Source organism: Sphaerodactylus townsendi, linkage group LG02 (genome assembly GCF_021028975.2).
Source record: "Sphaerodactylus townsendi isolate TG3544 linkage group LG02, MPM_Stown_v2.3, whole genome shotgun sequence".
Taxonomy (NCBI): domain Eukaryota; kingdom Metazoa; phylum Chordata; class Lepidosauria; order Squamata; family Sphaerodactylidae; genus Sphaerodactylus; species Sphaerodactylus townsendi.
This window is the reverse complement of record NC_059426.1, coordinates 159,310,479-159,335,672: the sequence shown is the minus strand read 5'-3', so window position 1 is coordinate 159,335,672 and position 25,194 is coordinate 159,310,479. Positions and strand designations below refer to the sequence as shown.

The 25,194-nt window shown below is 45.2% G+C and overlaps 1 protein-coding gene across 2 annotated transcripts in view; it reads left to right on the top strand.

The window, feature by feature from the left end:
- Positions 1-25,194, top strand: part of CCDC85C (coiled-coil domain containing 85C) — a 216,840-nt gene that overhangs the window by 130,099 nt on the left and 61,547 nt on the right. For both annotated transcript variants that reach the window (XM_048485462.1, XM_048485461.1), the window contains exon 2: positions 14,415-14,491. In XM_048485462.1, coding sequence (XP_048341419.1) covers positions 14,415-14,491 — 77 coding nt within the window. The remainder of the gene's footprint in view (positions 1-14,414; positions 14,492-25,194) is intronic.

Below are 25,194 nucleotides of genomic sequence, written 5' to 3'. Positions count from 1 at the left end.
GGCTTCCCATAAAAAGCAAAGATGGCCCTGCTTGCTGTAACAATCTTAACAGGAGGAAACAATATTTGGGAGGCTTCTGTCAACTATTTGTTATTTTGGTAGTGGGTGGGGGGTAGTGCTGTGTCTCAAGCCCCATTCACAAGTTCTAGCGGACATACTTTCAATCTGTGTCTAGTGCAGGGGTGGGCAATTGTTTTTTCCATGGGGCTTAAGGGAAATAATAGAAAATACTGTGGAGGAGGGTCAAAGGCAGAAGAGAGGCACTTTTGAAAGCCCCGCAGAATCCGGCAGCCAAGGCAACCCGGCTTCATCGCGGGGCTTTCAAAGGAGTGCCTCGCTCCCCAGCAAAGGCAGGGGGGCAAGAGGCGCTTTTGAAAGCCCCTCGCGAGCTTCGGCAGCCAAGGCAACCGGCTTCTCGGCGGGGGCTTTCAAAGATGCCTCGGCTCCCCAACGCCAAGGTGGTAGGCCAGTCAGGGTCATCCGGTGGGCCGGATGTGGCCCGCAGGCCGTATAATGCCCAGGTCTGGTCTAGTGTATACTTGGTTTTTCTTTTAGGTGTGTTCAGTAATTCTCATGTCAGTACATATACAGCCGTGTGATTGAAACTGTACATTTATTCAGGTAGTGGTCCCAAGTTTCATTTGTAAACTGAATGGTCATTTGGCTCTTTCTTACAAAGAGATTCACACCGTATAGGCAGGTTATAAATGGGTTCAATGTAATCCATGTGAACAGGGCTTCAGATTAACTATAATTTATGAAATTGAGAGCCAAACTAGATGGTGCATATATTTTGTTTAACTGGCCTCTATTAGGGTTGCCAGCCAATGAACTGGCATGATTATCTTAAAACAAAAATGTGGGTGTGGTGTCAGAATTCTGAATCCCCTGCCTGCGTGGTATAGTGGTTAAGAGCAGGTGCACTCTAATCTGGAGGACTGGGTTTGATTCCTTGTTCTGCCAATTGAGCTGTGGAGGCTTATCTGGTGAACCAGATTAGCTTGTGCACTCCAACACATGGCTGGGTGACCTTGGGCTAGTCACAGTTCTTTGGAGCTCTCTCAGCCCCACCCACCTCACAGGGTGTTAGTTGTGGGGGTGGGAGGGAGGGAAAGGAGATTGTAAACCCCTTTGACATCTAGACTGGATGCTGTCTATGCTAATTCATAGTTCTGCAATCCTATAGTCCTAGTATATTGCTGATTAGATATCTCCTCTCACTGACTGTATCAGCCTATACCAGTGGTGGCGAACCTATGGCACGCGTGCCAGAGGTGGCACTCAGAGCCCTCTCTGTGGGCAAGTGGGCATGCGGTGGATGCACACAGGACCGGCTGGAGCAGGCTGGCTTCTGCTGCTCGGGGGATTGAACAAACAAAATGTGTTCCTTTCCAAACACCGGGGAAATGCTCAGACCCAAGTTTTTTTGCAGATCAAGCCTAGGGTGGAGGAACTGAGATGCATTTAGGATTTTTTTAAAAGCACACCAAGGTCTTTGCTAGAACTGCTTTTATTTTTCTGTTCCTGTTGCATTTTTGTGGGAAGTCAAGATCCTTTCCCTAGGAGTAAGCTCGGTTGCTGGCAATGGGGCTTGCTTCAGAGTAAACCCTCCTAGGGTCGCGAGTCACCCATTTGAAGCGTTGCTTCACCAAGCTTACTCCCAAGTAACGTGCGCCTTGGAGCCAACAATTTTTTCTAAACTAAAACCTCAGTATTCAGGTTAAAGTGCCGTATTGGCACTTTGCGATAAATAAGTGGGCTTTGGGTTGCAATTTGGGCACTCGGTCTCAAAAAGGTTCACTATCACTGTGTTTATTTGGTGTGTTTGTATGAATTCCTTCTGAATTTACACTGGGCAATCCACTCTGAGTCTGAGTGAGAAAGACTAACTATAAATAAATAATTAGAATTCTAGAATTTGAGGCATGTTTTGGGGTGGCCATAAACATTTTCAAAGTTACTGCTGATCCACACTTTATTATATTTAGTATTCTAATACATAATACTGTCTAAATAAATAGCAAATAAACATAGCCTCTCCTTTTTGTTTCATGGATTCATTCCGTTCTTCATTTGTCTCCTCCTACATGATAAAAATTTAATTGTGGATATTGCTGAAATGCATTGATTTATTTGATGAAGTGGCAATTCTGTGAATGTTTTCTTTTAAATTTTTATCCAGTTAATATGGATTGGGAATTCAAGTTACTGCTGGAGTAAAAAGCTTTGTAATTGCAGACATGATATGCAAGGGAGCGCAAAGGTATTTGCCAGCCTCTGTTTATAGTTCAGCTTATTTGCAGTCCTATTATAGCATGTCATATTTCTCAAGGAGAAATCTCAAAACTGCATTCATTTCTGTTGTTAGGTCTTTGAACTGGATTTTTGATGCCTCTGCTGGAGAATTATTTTATTTATGTGATTTTGTGGGGGTGGCCATTCTGTTCTTCTAATGAGTTTAAGGTTGTGTACAGCCCTACCCCCTTCCCCCCCTCCATTTTAATCTCACAATTCCTCTGCAATGGGAGTCTGGTAAAAAAAAATGGCACAAAGTCACCAGAACCAACGCCTCACAATATTTACTTCTCACAACATTATGGCATAGTAATGGCTTTGAATCCAGTTCTGCCTGGTCATAGCCTGAAACGCTTCACCATTACATCCCTACAGTTTCAGATGTATAGCACAGATGTATAGCAGATGTCAGCCTGCAGTAGGAGAGCAAGATTTGAATCCAGTAGCACCTTAAAGACCAGCAAGGTTTCCAGAGTATGTGTTTTTGTGAGTCAAAACTTCCTCTCTTGGTATATTGACAGAGGGAACTTTTGCTGGGCTAAGGTGCTACAACGCTTGAATCTTGCACCCCTTTCTCTCTCCTCATTTTAGATGAGAAGAAACAGGGATTTTTGTATTGTTTTGTTGGCAGTTTTAAGAAACAGATCCATATTAGCTGAACTGTCTTAACAGATGAGACACATTCTCCCTCATGGCGGCTGAAGTGAAACAGGTCTCCTTGGTTTACCTGCAATAATAATTATGAATTTGTTTCTCAGCTTGGAGAAAATATACTTACGTGAGTTTGAGTTGCCCTTTGTAGCATATGGAATAATTTTTGTTGTGGGATCTGCACATATTTATGAGGGTAATAATAGAGCTCCTTTAATGAGTTTAATTCCAGTCCCACAAGCACAAATGGTATGAACTTATCCAATTAGTTTTTCCCCCCCATGGGATAGGCAAAGAAAGAAAGGATCCAGATTTTACAGCCCAGCTGTTGGGAATTGAAGTGGCTGTTGGGTTTTTACTTTTTTTGCTTTTCAGCATGCAAGTATTACTTCTAGCAAGTTTTAAGACTTTGCGTGGTTGCGTAAATTGAGCCTCCTGATATAGAAACTGATTTCTGTGCCAGAGCTGAATCCAGTAAATCATTGCATAGCTGAAGCAGCGAAAGTTTTCTTTAGCACTCAAGAGACTCCAAACATTGATTGTTTTGATAGGTTTGTAGCAAAATAAACCCTGATTGGCCAGTCATAAGAGCTATATACTGATTCCATGTTGCTGAGCTTCATTTAACTGTAATTGTTTGAGGCCTTGTTCATATATGCCCCAGAATGAGGTGGCAGAGATCGGAGATAGACCCAGTAGAAAGCCAGAGTGGTGTAGCCAGAGGCATAGCAAGGGGGGAAAGCGCCCGGTGCACCGGTGCATCCTCCACCCCGTCCTGCCCCAGAACGCCCTCACCACACCCCACAGGGGCGCACACCCAGTGTGTTGTGCACCTCCCGCCCCTTGGAGCTATAAATTGATGGCAAACCTTTTTGAGACCGAGTGCCCAAATTGCAAACCAAAACCCACTTAATTATCGCAAAGTGCCAACACGGCAATTTAACCTGAATACTGAGGTTTTAGTTTAGAAAAAATGGTTGGCTCCAAGGCGCACGTTACTTGGGAGTAAGCTTGGTGAAGCAGCTGTGCAACGCTTCAAATGCGTGAATCACGACCCTAGGAGGGTTTACTCTGAAGCAAGCCCCATTGCCAGCAACCGAGCTTACTCCCAGGTAAAGGATCGCGCTTTAGTTCTTTGCATGAAAATCAGTGGGGTTTAAAAGCGCTTAACAGGGTTACCTACACTGCCTCCCCAAAACTAGGTCTTAGGTTTAATGCTATAATCGAGCCCAGCAGCCCAGGCCAGCCTAGATGGGGGGGGGGCACTCTGCGAGTGCCCACAGAGAGGGCTCTGAGTGCCACCTCTGACACCCGTGCCATAGGTTCGCCACCACTGTGTTAGAATGTCAGATTAGAATTGGGGAGAATTGGGTTCAAATCCCCAGTCTGCTGTGGAAGCTCAGTGGGTGACCTTGGGCCAGTCACATACTCAGCTTAATCTGTCTCATAGGGAAAGAGTAAAATGGGAATAAAGTAAAATGAAGATGTTGCCCTTCGGTCCTTCGGTCAGGCCTGTGATGTGCATTTGTAGAACTCATCATGTGTTCCAGAGTAAAAAAACCAGGAATAGTCCTCTCGGTTGTATACACGGGTCCCGCCTTGACACAATCTTGCTCTTGAAGGAAGGCCCGAAATAGATATGCTTAAAAGCGAGCTTTATTGCCCAACTCAAGATACAGAGCTAGATATGAACTGGACACGTTTGAATGAACTCATTGGACATGGCTGCTAGAAGACTAGCTGCCAGTGGGGCAGGCTAGTATGGAACTGGGAAGGGGCAAAAACTACCCAGAAAAAGGGATACAAAAGAAATAATACATTCCCTGTCCTGAAGAGAAGAATCTGGGGCTGTTGGATATTGTGGTATTAGAAGTTATCCAGGAGCAGAGTTTATGACTGGAATAAAGGTGCAAGCACTGGGTTATTAGTGGCCCATGGGGTGACATCACATTATGATGTTTACTAAGCCTGCTATGTTGATGGGGTGCTTTACCATTGATTTCCCCAGTTATCTACATTTTATCCCCAAGAAACTGGGTATTTGTTTTACCGATTTTGGAAGGATGGAAAGCTCCGTCAACCTTAAGCTGGCTACCTGAAACTGACTTTTGTTGGGATTGAATTCAGGTCATGACCAGAGTTTGGACAGAAATCCTACAGTTTATCCCTCTGCACCACCGAGCAAGGTCCCCATAATTCCAGCAGTAGACAAGGCATAGAAGCAGAATGTCCTATCAATGGGGAAGGCTTGGGATGTCCTCTGCTTGCAATAAGATGTATGTGGATACATACAGAGGAAGCATCAGGATTAGGTGGAATTGGATCAGGCGTTTCAGGTGGGTTTTAAGTCTTGTAAAGGTACTCAGGTGAAGCAGGATTATTTGTACCCGGGAGAGTGAAAGTCCAAATATGGGTCAGACCACGTGAAAGGTCAGCAAGATTAGGTAGCTGGGATGAGTGAATTACTTCAGTAGCAGATTGGTTAGAGCATGTTTGAAAAAGGCTGAACAGGGGCTTGATGGTCTTCTCTGGGCCTGTGATTAAATTACTGGGAAAGGTTATATGGTGAAGGAGGCTCCAGAACCTTAGATTATTGTCTTGCAACCTTGAATCATTGTCTCATGGCCAAGGGAATGGGGTGCTCTGGAGCTTTTGACAAGATCAGTGTGCTCCCTGGAGCACATTGGTGTGCTCCCTGGAGCATTCAAGCAGTGCACTATTCCCATCTAGAACTGCTCAGGGAATTCTGATTTGTGTCTGGGGCTCTGTGTTTAATGTCACGCTGGAATTTCTTCCAGGTCCATAGTTGCTTGGCTCCTGCTGGGGATAGAGTATCCCGCCACTGCTCTTAGCAGTGATGTACATCAAGTCACAACCTACTTATGGTGACCCCAAGACATTGCTATCAAGGCAAAGTGGGAAGGAGATATGGTTTGCCATTTCCTTCCTCTTCAGAGTTTTCCTTGGTATCCCACAAGTACTGGCCCTGCTTAGCTCTGAGAACGGATGAGATGGGGCTATATCAGGGGTAGGGAACCTTTAACACTCAAAGAGCCATTTGGACCCATTTTCCATGGGAAAAGAAAACACTTGGAGCCGCAAATAATTTTTGACATTTAAAATAAAGATAACACTGTACATATTGGGTTTCTTAACCTTTTGCTCCGCTCATTCTGAGAAGCGCATGGATGTGGCAAGGATGGGGCCAGCGGCTCAGCCTCGCCGGCCGCCGGGAAAACAGAAAGACCGTGGCGCGGCCCAGCCGGTCGCAGGCAGTTGGAGCGCTCACCCTGCTGCCTGCAGGGCGGGCAAGGATGGGGCCAGCGGCTCGGCTCGCCTGGAGCACTTGAGTGCAAGGGACAGAAGAGCCGGCGAAATGTCTTTGAGCTCCTCCGAGCCGCAGGTTCCCTACCCCTGGGCTATGTCATGCTACCTTCTTTCCCCCTCCTCTTATAGGCAGTGGAAATGAAGAATGAGGTGGGGCTGTGTGTGAAGAAAGTGTATATGTTCCTTTACATTTACTTAGATGTCATTTTTCTTGTATATTGGGTCTTTTATGGGATGAGCATTTGGTTTTGCCGAGTCTTTTACAATGCAACTATTTGGCCTTGCTAAAGTTGTAAACTGTGATTGTGTTTAGTTTAAGCGGTGTTATTCTTTAGATAAGGGAATTGCCTTTTACAAAGCCAAATTCTAAACCGGACAGATAGGGCTTAATTTCCAATGCTCAGGTGGGGATCATCATCTAGAAGATTTGACTGTATTTGACACCCAATTGGTTAATTACTGATCAAACAGTCTGGATGAGCCAATTCCATAAAACCCCTGACACCATTTTAGATAGATTCATAAAGGAGTCTTTATAAGATTTTTCTCATTGTTGCTCTTGTCTTCTTACTATTCCTTTGCCTTAGGTTGAATAGCCTTGTATTCAGAGGTGGGATCCAGCAGGTTCTCACAGGTTCCCGAGAGTAGGTTACTAATTGTTTGTGTGTGCTGAGAGGGGGTTACTAATTGGTGATTTTGCCACGTGATTTTTGCCTTAGTTACGCCCCTCATCTCAGCAGTAGCGCGCAGAACTTGAAGCAGTCTAGCAGGAGGTGCACCGGTGTGTGTGGCAGTCTGCGCCTGCATGCATTCGTTTCCCGCCCAAGGACCAGCGCAGCGGCTGCGTCCTTGCCACAGCCCCGCCCAGGAATGCCCAGCCATGCCCCCGTTGTGCCCCGCCCATTGGCACTACGCCACAGTTTGAATCCCACCACCATGGGAACCTGTTACTAAAAATTTTGGATCCCACCACTGCTTGTATTGTTTTTTTATACTTGGAACTGTCTAGAGTTGAGAGAGAACTGATTTTTTCCCCTTTCCTTTCTTTTTAATAAAATTTAAGAATATCAGCTGTTTGAGAGTACCTGGATAAAGAACCCTGGCTTCGGTACATTACTGGTAAGGTACCCGGCCGTGGGCAAGCTTTCACAGGAGGTGAAATGGATATGGCTCCAGCTGAAATAGCAAAAGAAGTGTTGATTTAATACCAGTTGTGCCTAGATGCATGCGTCGCACTTTTGTCCTAGGGATGTATTCCCAATCACCACAATGCTGGAAGCAGAAATGCAATTTCCTTATTGCAAAATTCAATACATAGTTTAATAGACAGATTCCACATCTTGGTTTTTATAATGGGAAACATGATGTTAGCTGTTCTGAGCATGCTTTCAACATTCACAAGGTATCAGGTGTTAATCTTGAAGAGAACAATGTTCGGGGCAATAGGTCTCGTTGCTTTCCCAGCGGAATATCTTGAGCTGATTGCAACATGGTCCATTCATTCTTGCTCTCCTGCCCTCCTGCATCCCCCACCCCCATGTTTAATTGAATTTTATGATGATTGCTTGGTGTTGCTGTACCAAAGCCAGAATGTAAAGACCCAAATGGTTATTTCCTTTTAATGGAGATTAAGGTCTCGAGGCGATCATTTGATAGAGCGCGGGTTTTAGACTTTTCATTACTGAGGATACCAGAGATACTCAGCAACTATCCACTTTTCGGCAAGCAGGAATATTCTGATATATCTGAAAATACTGCTGGAAAAATATTTTAGTAATCGCTCAACACAGCTGTCAAAACCCAGGGTGAAATGGGAAAGGGGGAAGCTCTGTTTTCTTTCTGTGCGTGTGTTCTTTAACAGTAGAACCCTATGCAGAGTTTCACTCCTGTAAGCCCATTGATTTCAATGGTCTCCTCTTAACTCTTTTTAGGATTATATTGCAAATCTAAGGAGCCGATTGCCTTTTAAATAAAGTTTTGCAAGCAAGTCTATAGAACTGACAGGCTGAAAGTCAGTTTACCATAGAGTCCGCAATCTTTTTGAGCCTGCAGACACCTTTAGAATTTTGAGAAGAGGTGGTGAGCATCCTCCCAAAATGGCTGCCACAAGAGGTGGAGTCAAATCCCATATAGATGCTCCAAGAAGTGAAGTCAAATGCAATGCCTTCCTCTGATTTGCATTGCAAACATAGGGAATATATGAACCTCCTAATGTCCTCCCCTTCCTTAACCCGCTGTATAGTTTGGCATGTACCTCTTACCCCTTCTTTGTAAGCAATTGGTGAGCCAATCTCAACCTCAGTTTGCGCTGCAAACACAGGGAACATGTGAAACTGCCTTATTCAGGCTTTTGGCCTGTCAAGGGTCGTATTTTGGGTGGAAATGTGGTCCAGCCATCGAGAAGACAGCCAGCCTGGAAAAGCATTGGATGGACTTCTATAAACTTATCTCCCTTCATGGGACATTCCAGATCCCTTTCTTATTTGCATCAGAAACTCACAGTAACGGTCATACCTGAAGAGGGGAATATGCCACATACTGGCTAAGGGAAGCCCAGCTGCTTACCAGGCCTTCTGATCCCTCAGAGGCTGCGGGTCCTACTGCAGGCATGAAGAACCCTTTCAGTTGAATGACGGCAGCCAGTAATAAACCGTTCATCTAGATTGCAAACTCTGCCTTGGCAGATTCCTGGAGGTTTGACAGCAGTGCTTGCAGAAGGAAAGAAGAAGAAGAGTTTGGATGTATACCCCCTGTTCTCCTGGAGGCGACTCCGGGCATCTTGGATGGGTGATTTCCCAACTCTTCTTTAGGGAGGCAGGAAGTTTGATTTTCTACTTCCTGTGGAAGGGTTGGTCCTCCATCTTAGACCCCAGTATTTTTCCTGCCTCAACAGGGAGAGCAGGTATCTCACTGGACTCTGAGCCAGTGCAGATTTTTTCTTGGCAAACGTTTGTTGTTTTTTCCATTTTTTCAAGGGCTTTCACAGCCCTTCCATCAGGAGTCGACTGAGGATTCCCTGATCGTTCAGCAGGGCCTCCCTTTGCTACAGAAGCTCTGGCCATGTGCGCAATGGCGGCGCAACAAACACCCTGTGAGGTGGGTGGGGCTGAGAGAGCTCTGAAGAGCTGTGACTTGCCCAAGGTCACCCAGCTGGCATGTGTTGGAGTGCACAAGCTAATCTGGTTTACCAGATAAGCCTCCACAGCTCAAGTGACAGAGTGGGGAATCAAACCCGGTTCTCCAGATTAGAGTGCACCTACTCCTAACCAGTACGCCACTGCTGCTCCTACAAGCTCTGCAAGGATGTAATGCATAGAGTTCACCTCTGATTTTGCAGTATCCTCCTGGGGAACTGATTTTTGTAGTCTGGAGAGAAATTAAAATTATGTGAGCGCTCCAGGGCCCACTTGGAATTTGGCAGCCCCACCCCACCCACTTTCTGAAAAGCTCAGCAGGCACTGGATGAATTTTTGGGGGCACTATGATGCCCGTGGGTCCCATGTTGGGGAACCCTGAACTACTGGCTAACTTGCTCTCACTTATTTATCTTAGTTATTAGGGAGCTAAAAGCAAGCAGACTGGGGAAGCCAGTATCTCTGATTAGATGTCCAGAAGTGATTTGGATTAGCCACAGGCATCAAAGACTTTTTCATAGCTGTCTTTTGCTGGCTTGTTTCCACACTTATGGCCTTAACTCTGCATATCTTTCCCAAAACATGTAAGGTACAGTGTTGACTAGCCTGCATGGCTTCGAAGATGCTGAAAACGTCTGACCAAAATATCGTTCAAGTCGGATTACACTGATTTGGGACTTCATGCGTGAAACCACATAAGAGAGATCTGGATAAGAGAAATAATAATCTTCCACATTAGCACAATAAGCTACTTTATTTTAATGTATCACGGCTCTCCCTGCTCCCTTATGAATCTCCATGCTGATGTACTTCCAGCTATGTAAACTATTATAATTTGAATGGATGTGCATATACTGAAAGGAATGTGTCGCTCTGGTTCCTCCTCTTGGTCCCAACGTCTCCCTTCCCTAATTCTCTCTAGTACAGGGGTCTGCAACCTGCGGTTCTCCAGATGTTCATGGCCTACAATTCCCATCAGCCAATTGGCCATGGTGGCAGGGGCTGATGGGAATTGTAGTCCATGAACATCTGGAGAGCTTCAGGTTGCAGACCCCTGCTCTAGTATCTCTAATTCCTTCCTTATAAGCAATTGGTGAGCCAATCTCATTATTTATTGTGCAAAGCGAAAAATGGTTGGAATTGAGTGTAGAGGATATTTTGTTCACCAGAGGAGTGATGGTTGGTAAAATGCCCAGTAAGTGCAGTCACTTCAGATATCACATCTCTGTGTTCCAGTGCCTTGTGGAGGAGGACTGATTCATTCACAGTGTTGCCAGGTGTGGCTTGGAAAATTTGTTGTTGTCTATAAAGGGTTAAAATAGGAAATGTGCTGCCAGTGGATGCCGTGATGGCCACAGGCATACACAGCCCTAAAATGGCATTAATCTGCATGGAGGACAGGACTATCAGTGGCTACTAGCCATGGTGACTATCAGGGACGGAGCAAGGGGGAAGTGCGCCTGGAATGTGCACACGCTGCGTGCCCCTCCAAGCCCCCGGAACACCCCGCCACCGGGATGCCCCCAGGACACCTCCGTAGGGGTGCCTGCCCCGGTGCGTCGTGCACCCCCCTGTTCCCCTTGGTGCTACGCCTCTGGTGACTATAGGGAACATCCACATTCAGAAGCAGTAAACCTCTGGATCTCAATGCTAGGAGACACTATCAGGGGAAGGCTTCAGCCTCAGTGCCCAGCTGTTGGATCTCTACAACAACAGGTTGGCTACCACGCAGTTGTCAGTTGCTAGAGTTGTATTTTTCCAGGGTCCAGCTCCTTTCATCAAACATTTGCTGCTAGAGACAATCGTATTCTAGAGTTGCTGCTAGAGACAGTGGATGCGTATTGTGTTGAGTGCCCAAGCAGTTATATGAATGTGGCACAAACGATAAATCTCAGGTGCCTCGAAGTGCCATTTTGCTTACTATGGATTTACTGTAGCTTCTCTGATACGTTTTCCTGATAACAGATTGATAGGACTGTTGTTTTATCTAGTATAGCTTTAGTCAAAACCCTTTTGGAGGGGCGGGAATCGCAGAGTGATCGTCAGAGGTAGCTGAAACTTTGGTAGTAGATATGGGGTGAGGGAAGCCTTTCTTATGAGCGTGGAGCTGCTTTAAAGATATTCCTACTACCCCGCAAGGTTTCTGTTGTGGGGAGAGGAAAGGAAGGAACTTGTAAGTTGCTTTGAGACTCCTTACAGGAGAGGAAAATGGGGTGTATATCCAAACTCTTCTCATCCTCCTAATCTGGAGAACCGAATTTGATTTTCCACTCCTCCACATGCAGTCTCCTGAGTGACCTTGACCAGTCATGGTTCTCTCTCAGCCTCACCTTCCTCACAAGGTGTCTGCTGAAGGGAGGAGAAGGAAAGGCGGGCAATTATAAGCTACACTGAAACTCCTTAAAAAAGTAGAGAAAAGTTAAGGGTTAAAAACCAACTCTTCTTCTATTTGGGGGGTTATGTAATTACGGTATGCACTGAATTTTGGAACTCCCTAACAGTGACGTAGGCATAGATTTTTTATGGGGTGGATTCGGGGGCGGGGCTCAGGGGATGGGGCCATGCCCCCATAGACCCCTGGGAGCCGCTTGAGCAAACCAGACATGTAATGGGAGGGATTGAACCTTGACCTCCCCCCCTTACCTACGTCCTTGCTCACTGATGATCACACCTGTGAGGAATACAAGGTGGTATACAATGGGCTCGAGGTATTTGGCAAGCAACTGACAGTCCAGAATACATAGCTGATAAACTGCCTTTATTATGATGGGTTACTAGCTGAACAAGCTTGCCCACCTGTGATGCAGATTTTGACAACATAACTGTTTTCAGAATTCAGGCTACTTTGTCTTCTTCTTTTCCTGATAAGGAAGACGTGGGTTTTTACTTGTCTCCAGCAAATCTCTTTTTCAAAAGAAAGCATTAATTTATCATGGAGAGATATTCATATTATAGGTATTCCAAGAAAATCACTCTTCTCAGAACTGTTGTTATCGTTTCTCTGTAATGTCTGCCATTCTGCATACAATGGCACATTTTTCAAGTATTCTCCAATTTTTTTCCCATCAGTAGACAAAGTGCCTTAAAAGATTAGTCACAACATGCCAACTGGGCTGCAAAACTGCTCGATGAGACACAGAGAATTTCAACTATATTTTGAATTGTTTGGTGTGCTGCTACGGCAGAATAACGCTCATGTTCCACATCTGCATGGCAGGAACTCTAGCAGTTACACCTGGATTCCAGTGCAAGTAGGATGTGTAGCTGGCCATATTTGGAGAACACAAATTCATGTGTACCCTGACTGGAGTTATACAAAGGCTGGTTCACACATTCATGTACATTGTCTGATTTCAGGCCTTCCATTGATCTGTGTGTTCCAGACGGAACACCTTACATCATCAAATCTGAGACATACCCTGTCAGGTTAGGCTTCCCATTTATCTGCCTGGGGTGGGAATTAACAGCTCCTGGCCCGAGTTTCCCACCGTGGAGGAAATGGGCTCCACATAGCTATGCCCTAAAGATTTCCCCTATTCTCTGTTGTAAAGACCATAGAGATCAGAGGAGGCAATCTAGAACATCACCTAGAAGTGGCATCACATCCTCCCCAAACTCTACCCTCCTCAGATACCCACCCACCCCACCCCACCCCCTGCCAAATCTCCCGTCATTTTCCAAGGCAGTTGGGAACTATATCTCAGTTGTACTATTTTACAGTGGAATCTGAATTCAGTAGCAAGTATTTGTCTGGATGTTAAATGTCAACATTGCACTGCAACATGGAAGGTGGAGTATGGTTAGGACCTATATGCATTTACTTGTGTTCATATGGTGTGTGATACCCCTGGTAGCTTGGGGGGGGGGGGGCGGGCATGGGTACACAAGATAGGATGCAGTGCAGTGATGTCACATCTAGGTGAAAACCCAGTACATTACCTCAGTAATATATAACCATGACCAAAAACATGGACTTTTGTGGCAGGCACTACTATAAAATGTCTACCACAGGAGGCAGAGGCAGAGGGTTGGGGAATATTAATCAGAGGAAGGGGATAGAAGAATACTAACAGACATAGAAGCCCAAGGGTAGTACCATTCATGCAAAACAACAACAACCACCAGAGAGGGAAAGAGAGGAGAAAACATACACAAAGAGAAGAAGACAAGGGGGAGAAAGAGGTGCTCTGTCTCACAGCTGATCTATGGGTCCTGTTTACAGAATTATGGATTCCTCTCCATTAAGAAGTGAGGAGGATCCAAATGAAAAGGCCTGGTATTTGTACAAAGGCCACCAGCAACTGGTTTTGCCTTCACAATGTCTCCCACCTACTTTCACAAAGCGCAAGGCTGGTACCTGGGGAAATGCCTGCAGGCGCCATGGTGTCTGTGGGCACCACACTAAATACTAATTGATGATGCTATTAATATAACAATCTTGGCTCATTCATATTCTGTAGGTGAAATTCAGACACACACCCTTCCAAAAAAGCAGGTGCTTTTGAACAGAAGTAATCCATTTTACACATCTGTCTAGAGGAGGCAGCTGCACAAAGTTTTCCACTGTCCATGTGTTGCTCTTCCTGAGGAATGCTAAAATGGCTCCTCTGCTGCTGCTTTCAAATGGGACTGAACTTCATTATTTCTGCCCAGTTCCTTGAAATGCCAGGACCATGCTGGCAGGGACTGATGGGATTTGTAGTCCATGAACATCTGGAGAGCCGCAGGTTGCAGACCCCTGACTGGCAGGGAGAAGCCTGAAGTCTTTCTGTTTTAGAAGCTTTTTTCAGGTTCTGGGTATTCTCCTGTTTTTGGGTCTTTGTAGTTTTAAAAGATTCTAACTGTGAAATGCCCTCTTAGCTCTCCCAGGCCTTGCGCTTGAACTCCTCTCTTGACCTTTCCCGTCCACTGAGAGGAGACATTAGTGTAATTGTGAGGCTATCTTTGCTTGACTAGAAAGCGCTATCTCTTGAGAAGGTTAATCTCTCTCTCTCTTTTCCCTTTAAGATTCATCTTCTAACTACATCAGACAACTTGAAACTAAGGTCAAACTCCTGGAGGACGATAATAAACTTCTTTCTCAGGTGAGTGGCTTTGCAGGCTGTCATAGCCAGAAACTCTATTCACTTTAGGGTGCCAACCTCCAGGTGGGGCCTGGGGATCTCTCAGAATTACAATCAATCGCCAGACAACCAAAGTCAATTTCTCAGAAGAAAATGATGGCTTTGGTGGTCGGAGTCTATGACATTATTCTCTGGTGAGGTCCCTCCTCTTCCCAAACTCCCCCCTCCCTAGGGTCCACCAAAATCTCCAGGCATTTTCTAATCTGCAGTTGGCAACCTTACTATCCATCAAACAGGTACCTTCCTTTTCCCTCACACGGAAGCTGTCTATATTGACCAAATTTGTATTTCATGTCAGCTGGAACACACCTTCTATCTGCAATGACTTGGATGGCATAGGGCCGTGGTGGTGAACCTATGGCACTCCAGTGTTCATGGACTACAATTCCCATCAGCCTCTGCCAGCATGGCCAATTGGTAGTCCATGTAGTCCATGAACATCTGGAGTGCCATAGGTTCTCCACCACTGGCAGAGGGGGTTGAGTTTAATGGTTTTAAAATGTGGTTTTATTATGTGTGCTTTAAATTCTTAGCTGCCTGGTGAGGGCAGAAAGGTGGGATATAAATAATAATAAAATAATGATAGTTAAGTATGATGAAGCGCAAGCTTTCTTGCCTTCCTATCATAAACTGAGATTTTAAATTCTGGGAATGATAGCTTTTCAAAGTGAATGTATTCATTTATACACATATGTACCAAACACTGACTTCTGGATTATTGGACTCGAATCCAGCAACCATCTGTAAGGATTACCCATCATGTTAGAGAGTTCCTGACATTCTCTTGGTATCTTGGTGTAAATGTATGCCTCAATGTGAGGAAAACACCTTTGGTCCCATTTACAGAAACGCTTGTAGCTAATGTTGGATACGAGTTAATGGAATGGATGAATAGTTACAATACCAAAATATATACCAGGGCTGGCAGTTGAGTTTCTGAAGGTCAGTACATTGGTCTATCACAGGGGTCTGCAACCAATTGGCCATGCTGGTAGGGGCTGATGGGAATTGTAGTCCATGAACATCTAGAGACTCACAGGTTGCCGACCCCTGGTCTATCAAGATCTGTATTGTCTACTCTGATTGGCCGCAGCTCTACAGGGTTGCAGACAAAGGTCTTCTACATCACCTGTTACTTAGTCTCTTAACTGGAGATGCTGGGGATAGAATCTGGGACCATCTGCATGGCAAATGGATGCATTACCACTGAGCCACCACCCTATCCAACACTTACTCTCAATCTCCCAGCTGCAATCAGTTTCAGTAGACCAGGACCTGGACTCAGTAATTTGTGTACAGTGGAACCTCGGTTTTTGTTGGTAATCCGCCCGAAAAGAATCGATGAAAACTGAAACTGATGAAACCCGAGGCAAGCTTTTCCATAGGAATCAATGTAAATCCAATTAATCCATTCTAGGCCCTCCAAAAAACATACCAAAAACACATTTTTTGGTGAATAAACATAGCGTTTAATGCTGAAAACAATAACACTAGGACCAGCTTCAGAGCCAGTGGGCCAATGTCGCACCAGAAAGCTGTCCAGAGCTGTTCTGACGCTTCTTTAAGATTTGTCTGAAATGGGGCAAGACATTGTCATTAAACAAGTTGTAGACATGGCCTGCAACAGCTTTGTCCGGGTGATTTTTCTCCACAAACCCCTGCCCCTTACTGCAAATCGATGGAAACCGAGGCAAATTTTTCACTGAAAAAATCGATGAAAGCTGAAACCAATGAAAACCGCAGGCAATGAAAACCGAGGTTCCACTGTATTAAGAATTAACTACTGCAATGTGACGTGGATGGGCCTGTCTTTGAAGTGATGTGTAGTTATGTATTTTCCCAATTTTAAAAAAAATTACAGGGGAAACTGTACTTTTCTCATACACCATTTTCCTGCCATGAATCACCACCCCCATTCTGCCTTTACTGCTGCTGATAAAAACATGAGTACCTGTAAATTGCCCCTAGCTTGGATGAAAGTAGCTTTGGGGACAAGTGTTCTTTTCACAAGAGGAGCATGAGTTTAATGCCCTTTCCGTTTCTCCCAGATATGATGCTGTCTTTGCTGAGTCTTACTGTTTGTTTGTTATCATCATATTGTCTATTCCGACTGGCAGATGCTGTTCAGGATTTCAGGCAGGTAGCTTTCTTATCACCCACAATCTACTTTTTAAACTGGACATACTAAGGATTAGTCCTTTATATGCAAAACAGGTCGACTGTCACCGAGCCATGGCTGCCCTTTTGAAATTTCAGCCTTTTGAGCTTCAGCATATGGCAGTGTACCTGTGTACAGGATCATGTAAACTTGAAAAAAGATGCTCACATCTGCTGTGTGGACCAGTTAAGACCTTTTTCTTTCAAGTTCATACATTACAGTAGTTGCACTCCGGGAATAACCCAGGTTTTGCTGGAGACTGGCTCTAGTAAATCATGGTCCCTGTTTTGCTCTTTGGAATGCCTTTAAAAACTATTAATTCATTCACTGCCCATATTTTCTCCAGTATCGATTTCAAGGCAGCCAAGAGGTCTCCCATCTAAACACTGACTCAAATGGTACTTGCTTAGCTTCAAAAAGTCTGCCGCAAATTTCAGCCTAAGCTGATAGCTCTCATCCTTTATGTTCCCCCTTCTCTGAGTCTGAGTGTTAAATCCTTAACACTGTCATCCTAAGCAGAGTTACAGCACTGTTGGTCCACTGAAATCAACGGACTTAGAAAGGCAGAACTCTGCTCAGGATGAACCTTCCAGTGGGGAACCGATGAATGCTGTCTCTTATTTATGTGCATGTAAATGGATTTCATTGCTCTCAGTTTACACCCTCAGTTTGCAAAACCTGAGCGCAGCTGTTACCAATAGGCGGTTTTGGAGGAGATTGTTTCATACAGTTGCCATGAGTCAGAAGCAACTTGACGTCACTTCACACACACACACGCACGCACGCACGCACACGCATGCATTCACTAGAACCGCGTTGTGTGCTGCCTGCTGTTTCAAATATTGTAGATATTGAAATTTTAATTTGAGTTGGTTTATTGCATTGCTTAGAACAGGGGTAGGGAACCTTTAATACTCAAAGAGCCATTTGGACCCATTTTCCACGGAAAAGAAAACTCATGGAGCCGCAAATACTTTTTGGCATTTAAAATGAAGAAAACACTGAGTATTTTGTTTTTTTTACCTTTATGCACGCTTTGTATAAAGGGCAACTCTCCTCTTTCCTCAATTTCTCCCTTCTCGTCAGGGTCCGCTTCAAACCCTTTGATTATGACCTTTTCCCAGTCTGTTTCCTCCTTTTCCCCTTGTTCTGTCTCTAATATTTCTACCCAGCTTTCATTTATCTTTTCAGCTCCCCCCCCCCTCTACTACATTCAACCTCCTTCCCTGCTATTCCTCCCCTCTCTGGGGCTTTCCCACAGATCTACCCCTCTCTCTCTTGTCTCTCTCTCCTCCTCCTCCTCTCTCCTAGTCACCTCGGCTCTCCTTTCCACCCTCCACTTTCCCCCAGCTTCTTCCTTCTTCTCTGCTATTCCTCCCCATCTCTGGGGCTTTTCCACAGATCTACCCCTCCTCTCTTTCTTGTCTCTCTCTCTCCTCCTTCCTTCTCTCCTAGCCACCTCGGCTCTCCTTTCCACCCTCCACTTTCCCCAGCTTCTTCCCTTCTTCTCGGAGCCCCGTTCGGCCCGTCAAGTCTGGGGAGAGCTCTTCGACGCTGCAGCTCCCAGCATGAACGGGGAGCGTGCAGCCAGCATAGGCCTGGAGCCGGGCGGGCTGCTTTTTCTCAGGATTCTACCTCCTGAGGGGAGTGGGAGAAAATAGCAGCGCCCGGCTTCCGAGGCCGGGATGCTGGCATGCACGCCTCCCCGCTCATGCGGGAGCGTGCAGGTGTCCGGAGCTGCCCGGAGGCTCCTCTCCCAGACTCTGGACGAGGCGGGCGCTTGGACGCCTTGGGCGCAGCTGGCGTTGCTCCCAGCAACGGCAGGCTCCTCGGGTCTGGCCCCTGCAGCCCCGGCAGCCCCAGCGGCGGCGGGGTAATGTGCTCCAGCTCCATCTCTGAGGGACACCCAGCCGAAGGCGGCGGGGCAGGCCAGCCGAAGCGAGAGTCACCAGCCGGCAACCCACCTCTCCTCGGCCCGGCCTCGTTGCAGGACGAGGGGAGAATCGCCCCAGAAGGCACTGGGGCAGGATTTAAGGCGGCGTGGGGCGGCCGAATGAGGCTCCGAGAAGAAGGAAGAAGCTGGGGAAAGTGGAGGGTGGAAAGGAGAACGGAAGTGACTAGGAGAGAGGAGGAGGAGGAGAGAGAGAGAGGGACAAGAGAGAGAGGGATAGATCTGTGGAAAAGCCCCAGAGAGGGGAGGAAGGGGCCATGCCAGGAGCCGCACCACAAGCGGGAAAGAGCCGTTTGCGGCTCGCGAGCCGCGGGTTCCCGACCCTTGGCTTAGAAGAACTACAGTGTAATCCTAAGAACTACAGTCTTTTGAGTCAGTGGCCTTTGTTTAGGTTTGCAGTATTAATTATCAAAAAATTCTCCAAAGAATAAGTTTTTATGTGTCGGAACTCAGTTTGTTGGATATTTGGTGAAGTTAGCTTTGATTCACAGAAGCCTCTTGTTTTGTCGTAAATTTACAGCTGATTTACGGCAGTCATGTAGGATTTTCATAGTGTATACCAAGGGTGTCCAACTCTGGCACCCCAGTTGTTCATAGACTACGATGCCAACTGAACGAACATAACTCTTCATGCATCTGTTGGAGAGCTCTGGACCATAGAAACCTTTGCTGTAATGGATGTGTTGACCCCTAAAGTAATTCTTTTCTGGCACCTCTTATTTGGGGGAGGGGACTCTCCCAAATCCTGAGGGGAAAGGTTGGTGGAAATCAGTAAACTTCATATGTAGGCACTGGGAGTTCCCTGACCTGGATAGCCCAAGCTAGCCTAATCGTATCAGATCTCAAAAGCAGGGTGGCTATTCAGAGACAGGTAATGGCAAACCACCTCTGAACACCTCTTGCCCTGAAAAGCTAAGCAGGGTTGCTATACAGAGACAGGCAATGGCAAACCACCTCTGAACATCTCATGCCCTGAAAAGCTAAGCAGGGTTGCTATACAGAGACAGGCAATGGCAAACCACCTTTGAACATCTCTTGCCCTGAGCCATGCAGGGATAGGGTGGGATACAAATCCAATGAAATAAATAAATGAATAAAATCCTATGGGATCATTGTAAATAATCTGTGACTGCTTTTAGTCAGTGAAACGTATTCTTTGCACCACCTGTGCCAAAATGTCAGTGGATAATAACGTTAAATTTCTGTTTTGATTTGTAGTGGTTTTAATTGGTATGCACTGCTTTGATTTTATTCCAAGAAAGGCAGAGTTATGAGGATTCCTTTAAAATGTTGAACAACACAACTTGTTGCTAGGAGACAAGCCATGGATTTTGGTAACAGGCTTCCCTGTTCAGTGTGCCCATGTGAGCCGTTAAACAAAGCATACTTTTATCTGTTTCCCCCTTTGCATGTGAGATCAAAAGCCGGATCAATCATTCATAGGTGGAAAGTACATGGGCAATCAGCAGCTAAAACAACTGGGGACATTTTTTCTTATTAGCACATCATGTTATTGCCAAAGCCTCGTTGCACTGAAGTTGCCAGTAGCTGGAATTAGACAGCCACAGATTTCTTATATAAAACCTTTCTTGGCAAATCACTCTATTAATAGAGCTTTAAAAAACCCCGAAATAAAACATTTAAGTCAGCCATTAGGACCATTACAAACCCAGGAGAAAGCCTATAAGAAAGAAACCTGTGGATTGATTCACAGCCGTAAGTCACATAAATGGCCATGATGGATTCAAAACAGGAACCACAAACTACATGTTGAATTGTCTGTCTACTTTCAAGCACCGTTGCTGAATTCTAGAACCCAGTGATTGCTCAGTAAAATTAATTGGTGGTAAATTTAGGCCTGAAAAAAGGAAACACATTTATTGCAGCACCTGACTTTGTTTATGGAATTTACTGGCTCAAGATGTGGTATAGTCTTTTTATCTTAGAATATTTTTAAAAAAGATTGAGGCTGTTTTCTAGAAAACAGATCAATAACTATAAAACCTGGTGTGTGTGGGGGGGGGGGAGACAGGGTAGGCCTACCTTTGGTGCCCATCTTGTAGACGTTTTTAAAGCCATGTAGCAAACCACTGCTGGAAGTAGAATTCTGGTCTAGATCGACATTTTACAGCCCCATCCTAGGCAGAGTTATATTGTTCTAAGCTCACTAAAGTCAGTCAGTTTAGAGCTGGGTCCCCCACTGTGGTGTCAAATGGCACAACGTCACCATTTCTGGAATTGGGTCAGGCCAGGTAAGGTTTTTTTCCAGCAAGCTTACGATTGACTATTGGAGATTTGATTGGAAATTGCACATTCTACCCTCATGGGTCCCTGCTATTCTTGCTGTAGGTTTCTGTATAGAGCCAATATGGGCTCTTGCTCTAGGCTTGCAAGAGATTTGATTGGCTGTGCAGATTTTTTTAGCACGCTGCTTTGACTGCAGTGCTGCCACCGCGTAAGGATTTACACTGTTGTACTGAAGTTAAGCTGTGGCAGCCATTTTGTGGCTGTCATTTTGTTGCTGCACCCACAATGCCATGTCAGAATTCCAGAGGTGCCTGCAGACTCAAAAATGTTGGGGACCTCTGGCTTAGAAGGATGTAACTTTTTAGGATGACGTTTTTAGTCCTTTTTCCGAAAGGCTGTGATGTTTTTATTCATCTCTGACGAGAATTTCAACTTCTGTTCTTACCTCTTCGTAAATGTAAGGGTTGCAACCATGGTTGCATTTTCTTTCAGTTTAATAAGGAAGCCCACAGGCAGAGTTCAGACTGAGCATGACATTGTGTGGATGAAGCATGAAAAAGTGGGGGGGGGGTGTCCCACCTTCCGACTGGGGGAGAATTCCCATGAGGAAGTGTAACCTCTGCTTGTGGGTTCTGTGGGGCAGAACTTGGAAGGAGTTTGCAACAACTAATTTTAAAACAAAATGGTTTACTTTCCCTTAACATGTGACACTTATAAACATTAACAGTTAATATAACACTTCAAGGTCCTGTTCAAGTTTCAATTCCAAGTCCTTCTATTTACAGTCTATTGATAATGCCAAGTCCAATTCTTCCTGCTGGTGGTTGGCTTATGAAGACTTCAGAGGCTTGGTGAACTGGATTCAAGATGATGAAGGTCCCCAAAAGAACTCCCATCAACTACATACACAGAAAGACCTGAAACAATAAATTCAAACATTTACAATACAGCAAAAATAAACAACTCCCTTCCCACTAGTTCCCAACAACTTTGCAGTTACCTTAAACAAGGTGTTAAGAGCTTATAAAGAAATAAATCAAGGTCCCAGCCTGGTAGCCTTGCTTCTTCCAACTTCACCAGTTTTTGCAACTTCCTGCTGCTTTGAGTCTCCACCCCTTTCTGGGTCAACCCATTCTGAACATAGGGGTTATAGAAGCAGCCTACGTTTCAATTCTGTACAGTTTTAAATTCTGGAGTTACCTGTACTTATATAAGCAGATGAAACAAATGACAAAAAGTCTGAATGGGTTCATTCTCCAAAGGTTGAGGCTTTCCATCTTAATTATAATTTGGGGGGGGGGGAAGGATTTCCCGTTTAATTTTAATTGGGGGGGATTTCAGATCTGAAACAAGAAGCTAACAAGCCTACCTCAATGGCATCTCAGATAACATGAACGGCAGGTTGAAAGGTGTATCAGGAATGTATCTTTTTATGTGCCTGAGACCGGCCTTCTTTATTCTCTTGTGTTGAAAGACTACAGAGGTGAGGTGCATTTAAAAGTCTTGCACTAACTTAATTTGGGGAAGAGGGATGTAGACACAAAAGGGAGCTTTGACAAATCGCAAACAGGTCAAATAACTTGTTTCCTGGGAGAGGCACTCACCAGCAAAGAGACTCTGTGTTTCATGCTTCTTTGTGACAAGAAACATTTTAAAAAAAACAGTAAAGAACCGAAGCTTGCAGTAGAGTTTGCAGCTGGAAGACTGAATTACTGTCGATGAAGCAGTATTTTGCTTTCACATTTAGCTCTTGGAAAGACGCCAGGTATACTTCCATAATCGCCAGTGATTTGCTAATCTCATTAATGGGCAGGCATTGTTGGGTGCTTAGGATGCCAGATTTTGGCACTCCAGGGTCTTGTCAACACAAGTTTCTACCAGTGAGCAAGCAGCTTTCCATAAATCACTGAATGTCAGCGTTCAAAAGAAGGATAAAAAAGAAACCGCACTGGGAATCGAACCCCAGTTCAGCTGATTGTCTTGTTAGCATCCCAGCTGCTTCGGGAATAGTTGTCAGCATTTGAAAGCAGACCAGCTAATAAAGTTTGGTGTTTTCCTTTCTGCTTGGTTCTGGCCTAGCAGTAGTAAAACTCAGCACAGGCAGGGCTCAGGTGGAGACTAATTAGCTCCAGTTAATCAAACCATATATTACATTAAACTCCCAATATGGCTTAATCGGAGCAGAGTTCCTAATAATCATGACTGTGTTTCTTTCCCTCCATCCCAAGTCTTAGCCAAGATAACCCATTTTCCGTGCTGAACTAATACAAATAAGAAGTCTGAAAATAGGCTCGTGTTGAAAAGTTAGCCTCGGTGGTTGGTTATGATCCTGGGAGAAGAATCCAACATGCATGAAATTGTCTTATGTTGAGTCAGACCCCTGTTTGGCCTAGATCAGTCTAGTCTACTCTGACCTGCAGTGGCTCTCCTGGGTATCAGGTCAAGGGCTTTCACATCAGCCTACTGCCTGGTCCTTTTTTTAAACTACAGATGCTTAGAATTGAACCTGGGACTTTCTGCAAGCAAAGGGGAGCCTCTTCCACTGATCTACTGCCAGATGGGTAGCTGGGCCAAACTGCACCTGGTGTGCAGTGTTTTTTTCCGCCCTGCCCCTGCCCCTCCCCGGCACCCTCTTCCCACTCTTACCTTAGTTCCTTTTCTTTTTCTAGTACTTTTTCAGACTGAAAAAAGTGGCCTCTTCACAGTTCAGGCTAAAAACAGCCTGAGGAACTATACTTCCCAGGAGACCTTATGAGCCCCAAGGTCTCCTGGAAACTGTAGTTCCTCAGGTCGTTTTTGAGCCTGAACTGTAAATGGGCCATTTTTTTCAGCCTGAAAAAGTACTAGAAAAAGAAAAGGAACTAAAGTAAATGTGGGAAGGGGGTGGGGCGGTGGCGCAGGGGAGGGGGCGGGGGGGTGCAAGGAAAAGGGGAGGGGTTGGGGCGATTTTCCACCTCCCAGGTGTGCTCCCGGTGCGTGACGCACCCCCTGTCCCCTTGCCGCTCTGCCACCGTCTACCACCCTTCCCCAAATTAGTTGCAGTGAATTTCTGTCTTTTACATTATACAATGTGTGATATTGTGTGTGTGATCCCCCCTCCCAATTTTCTTTACTCCCTGTAACCCCCACTTTTCAGGCAGAGAACTACAGTGGGTTTGTTTGTGAAGAACAAACTGGCACCCATTTTAAGCACTTAAGCATAGATTTGGGATATCAGCCAGTTGTTCATGGGTGACCTAAATCTCCGCTCCTGGGATAAATTGTACAGTTTACTTCAAAGATATTGCTGGCCAGTCCTCTTGAAAAGTTTTATAAGGAACACTAATCAACTGTCCAGTCTTGTTATTTGTTACTCAGACTTTGTTCAAGATGGACAGTTGGTCCATTTTGATTGGATTGTGAGCTTTCTCTGGAAATGTCTGTGTTCTGTGCAGCACCAGCTTCTGCACTAACAAAGTACCGGATATAAATCTTAAATATTGGTAGTTGGCTGTGGTAGTAATTCCGCAGCAGTCACAATCAGTCTGTTGTCGCAAAAATGAACAGGATCTTTGGTACCTTAAAGACGATCAAGTGTTGATTGTGCCATAAGTCCTGTGCGTTCTAGTCCATGAAAGATTATGCTTTAATAAAAGACATGTTAGTCTTCAAGGTGCCCCATAACTCCTCTTTATTTTTTCAGTTGTCTAGTTCACCCAAAGTAATAGCACACTTGAAGAGGGAGGCAATGGGGCCATTTTTTATGCTCTCCCGTGAAAGCTTCAGGGAGAACAATATTCCGCTTGTACTCATTGGATCTGTAAGTTGGAAAACAGCAATGCCAGGGCCCTGGAAGCATTCTTTGTCATGCCCTCCCCTGGATGGCCCCAGGTTTGCTTGACAATGTGAGTTCTCGGAAGCTATGCAAGGCCAGCCTTGATTTGTACTTGGATAGGAGACCACCAAGGAAGTCCAGGGCTTCAAGGCAAGAGATTATCAGAGGTGGTTTGTCATTGCATCTCTTTCCTTGACAACTCTACAGGATTTTCATAAGTCTACTGTGACTTGACAAAGCTTTCCGCCACACTTCTCTATAAGCTGGCTCTTTTGTTATATCCTCAGGCTTGAACATATATTCAATATAGGGGTGTTGTGTGGTTTTGGGGCTGTTTGGCCGTGTTCTGATAGCATTTTCTCCTGATATTTCGCCTGCATCTGTGGCTGGCATCTTCAGAGGATCCTTTGAAGATGCCCACCACAGATGCAGGTGAACTGTCAGGAGAAAATGCTACTGGAACAGGGCCATACAGCCCTGAAACCCCACAACAT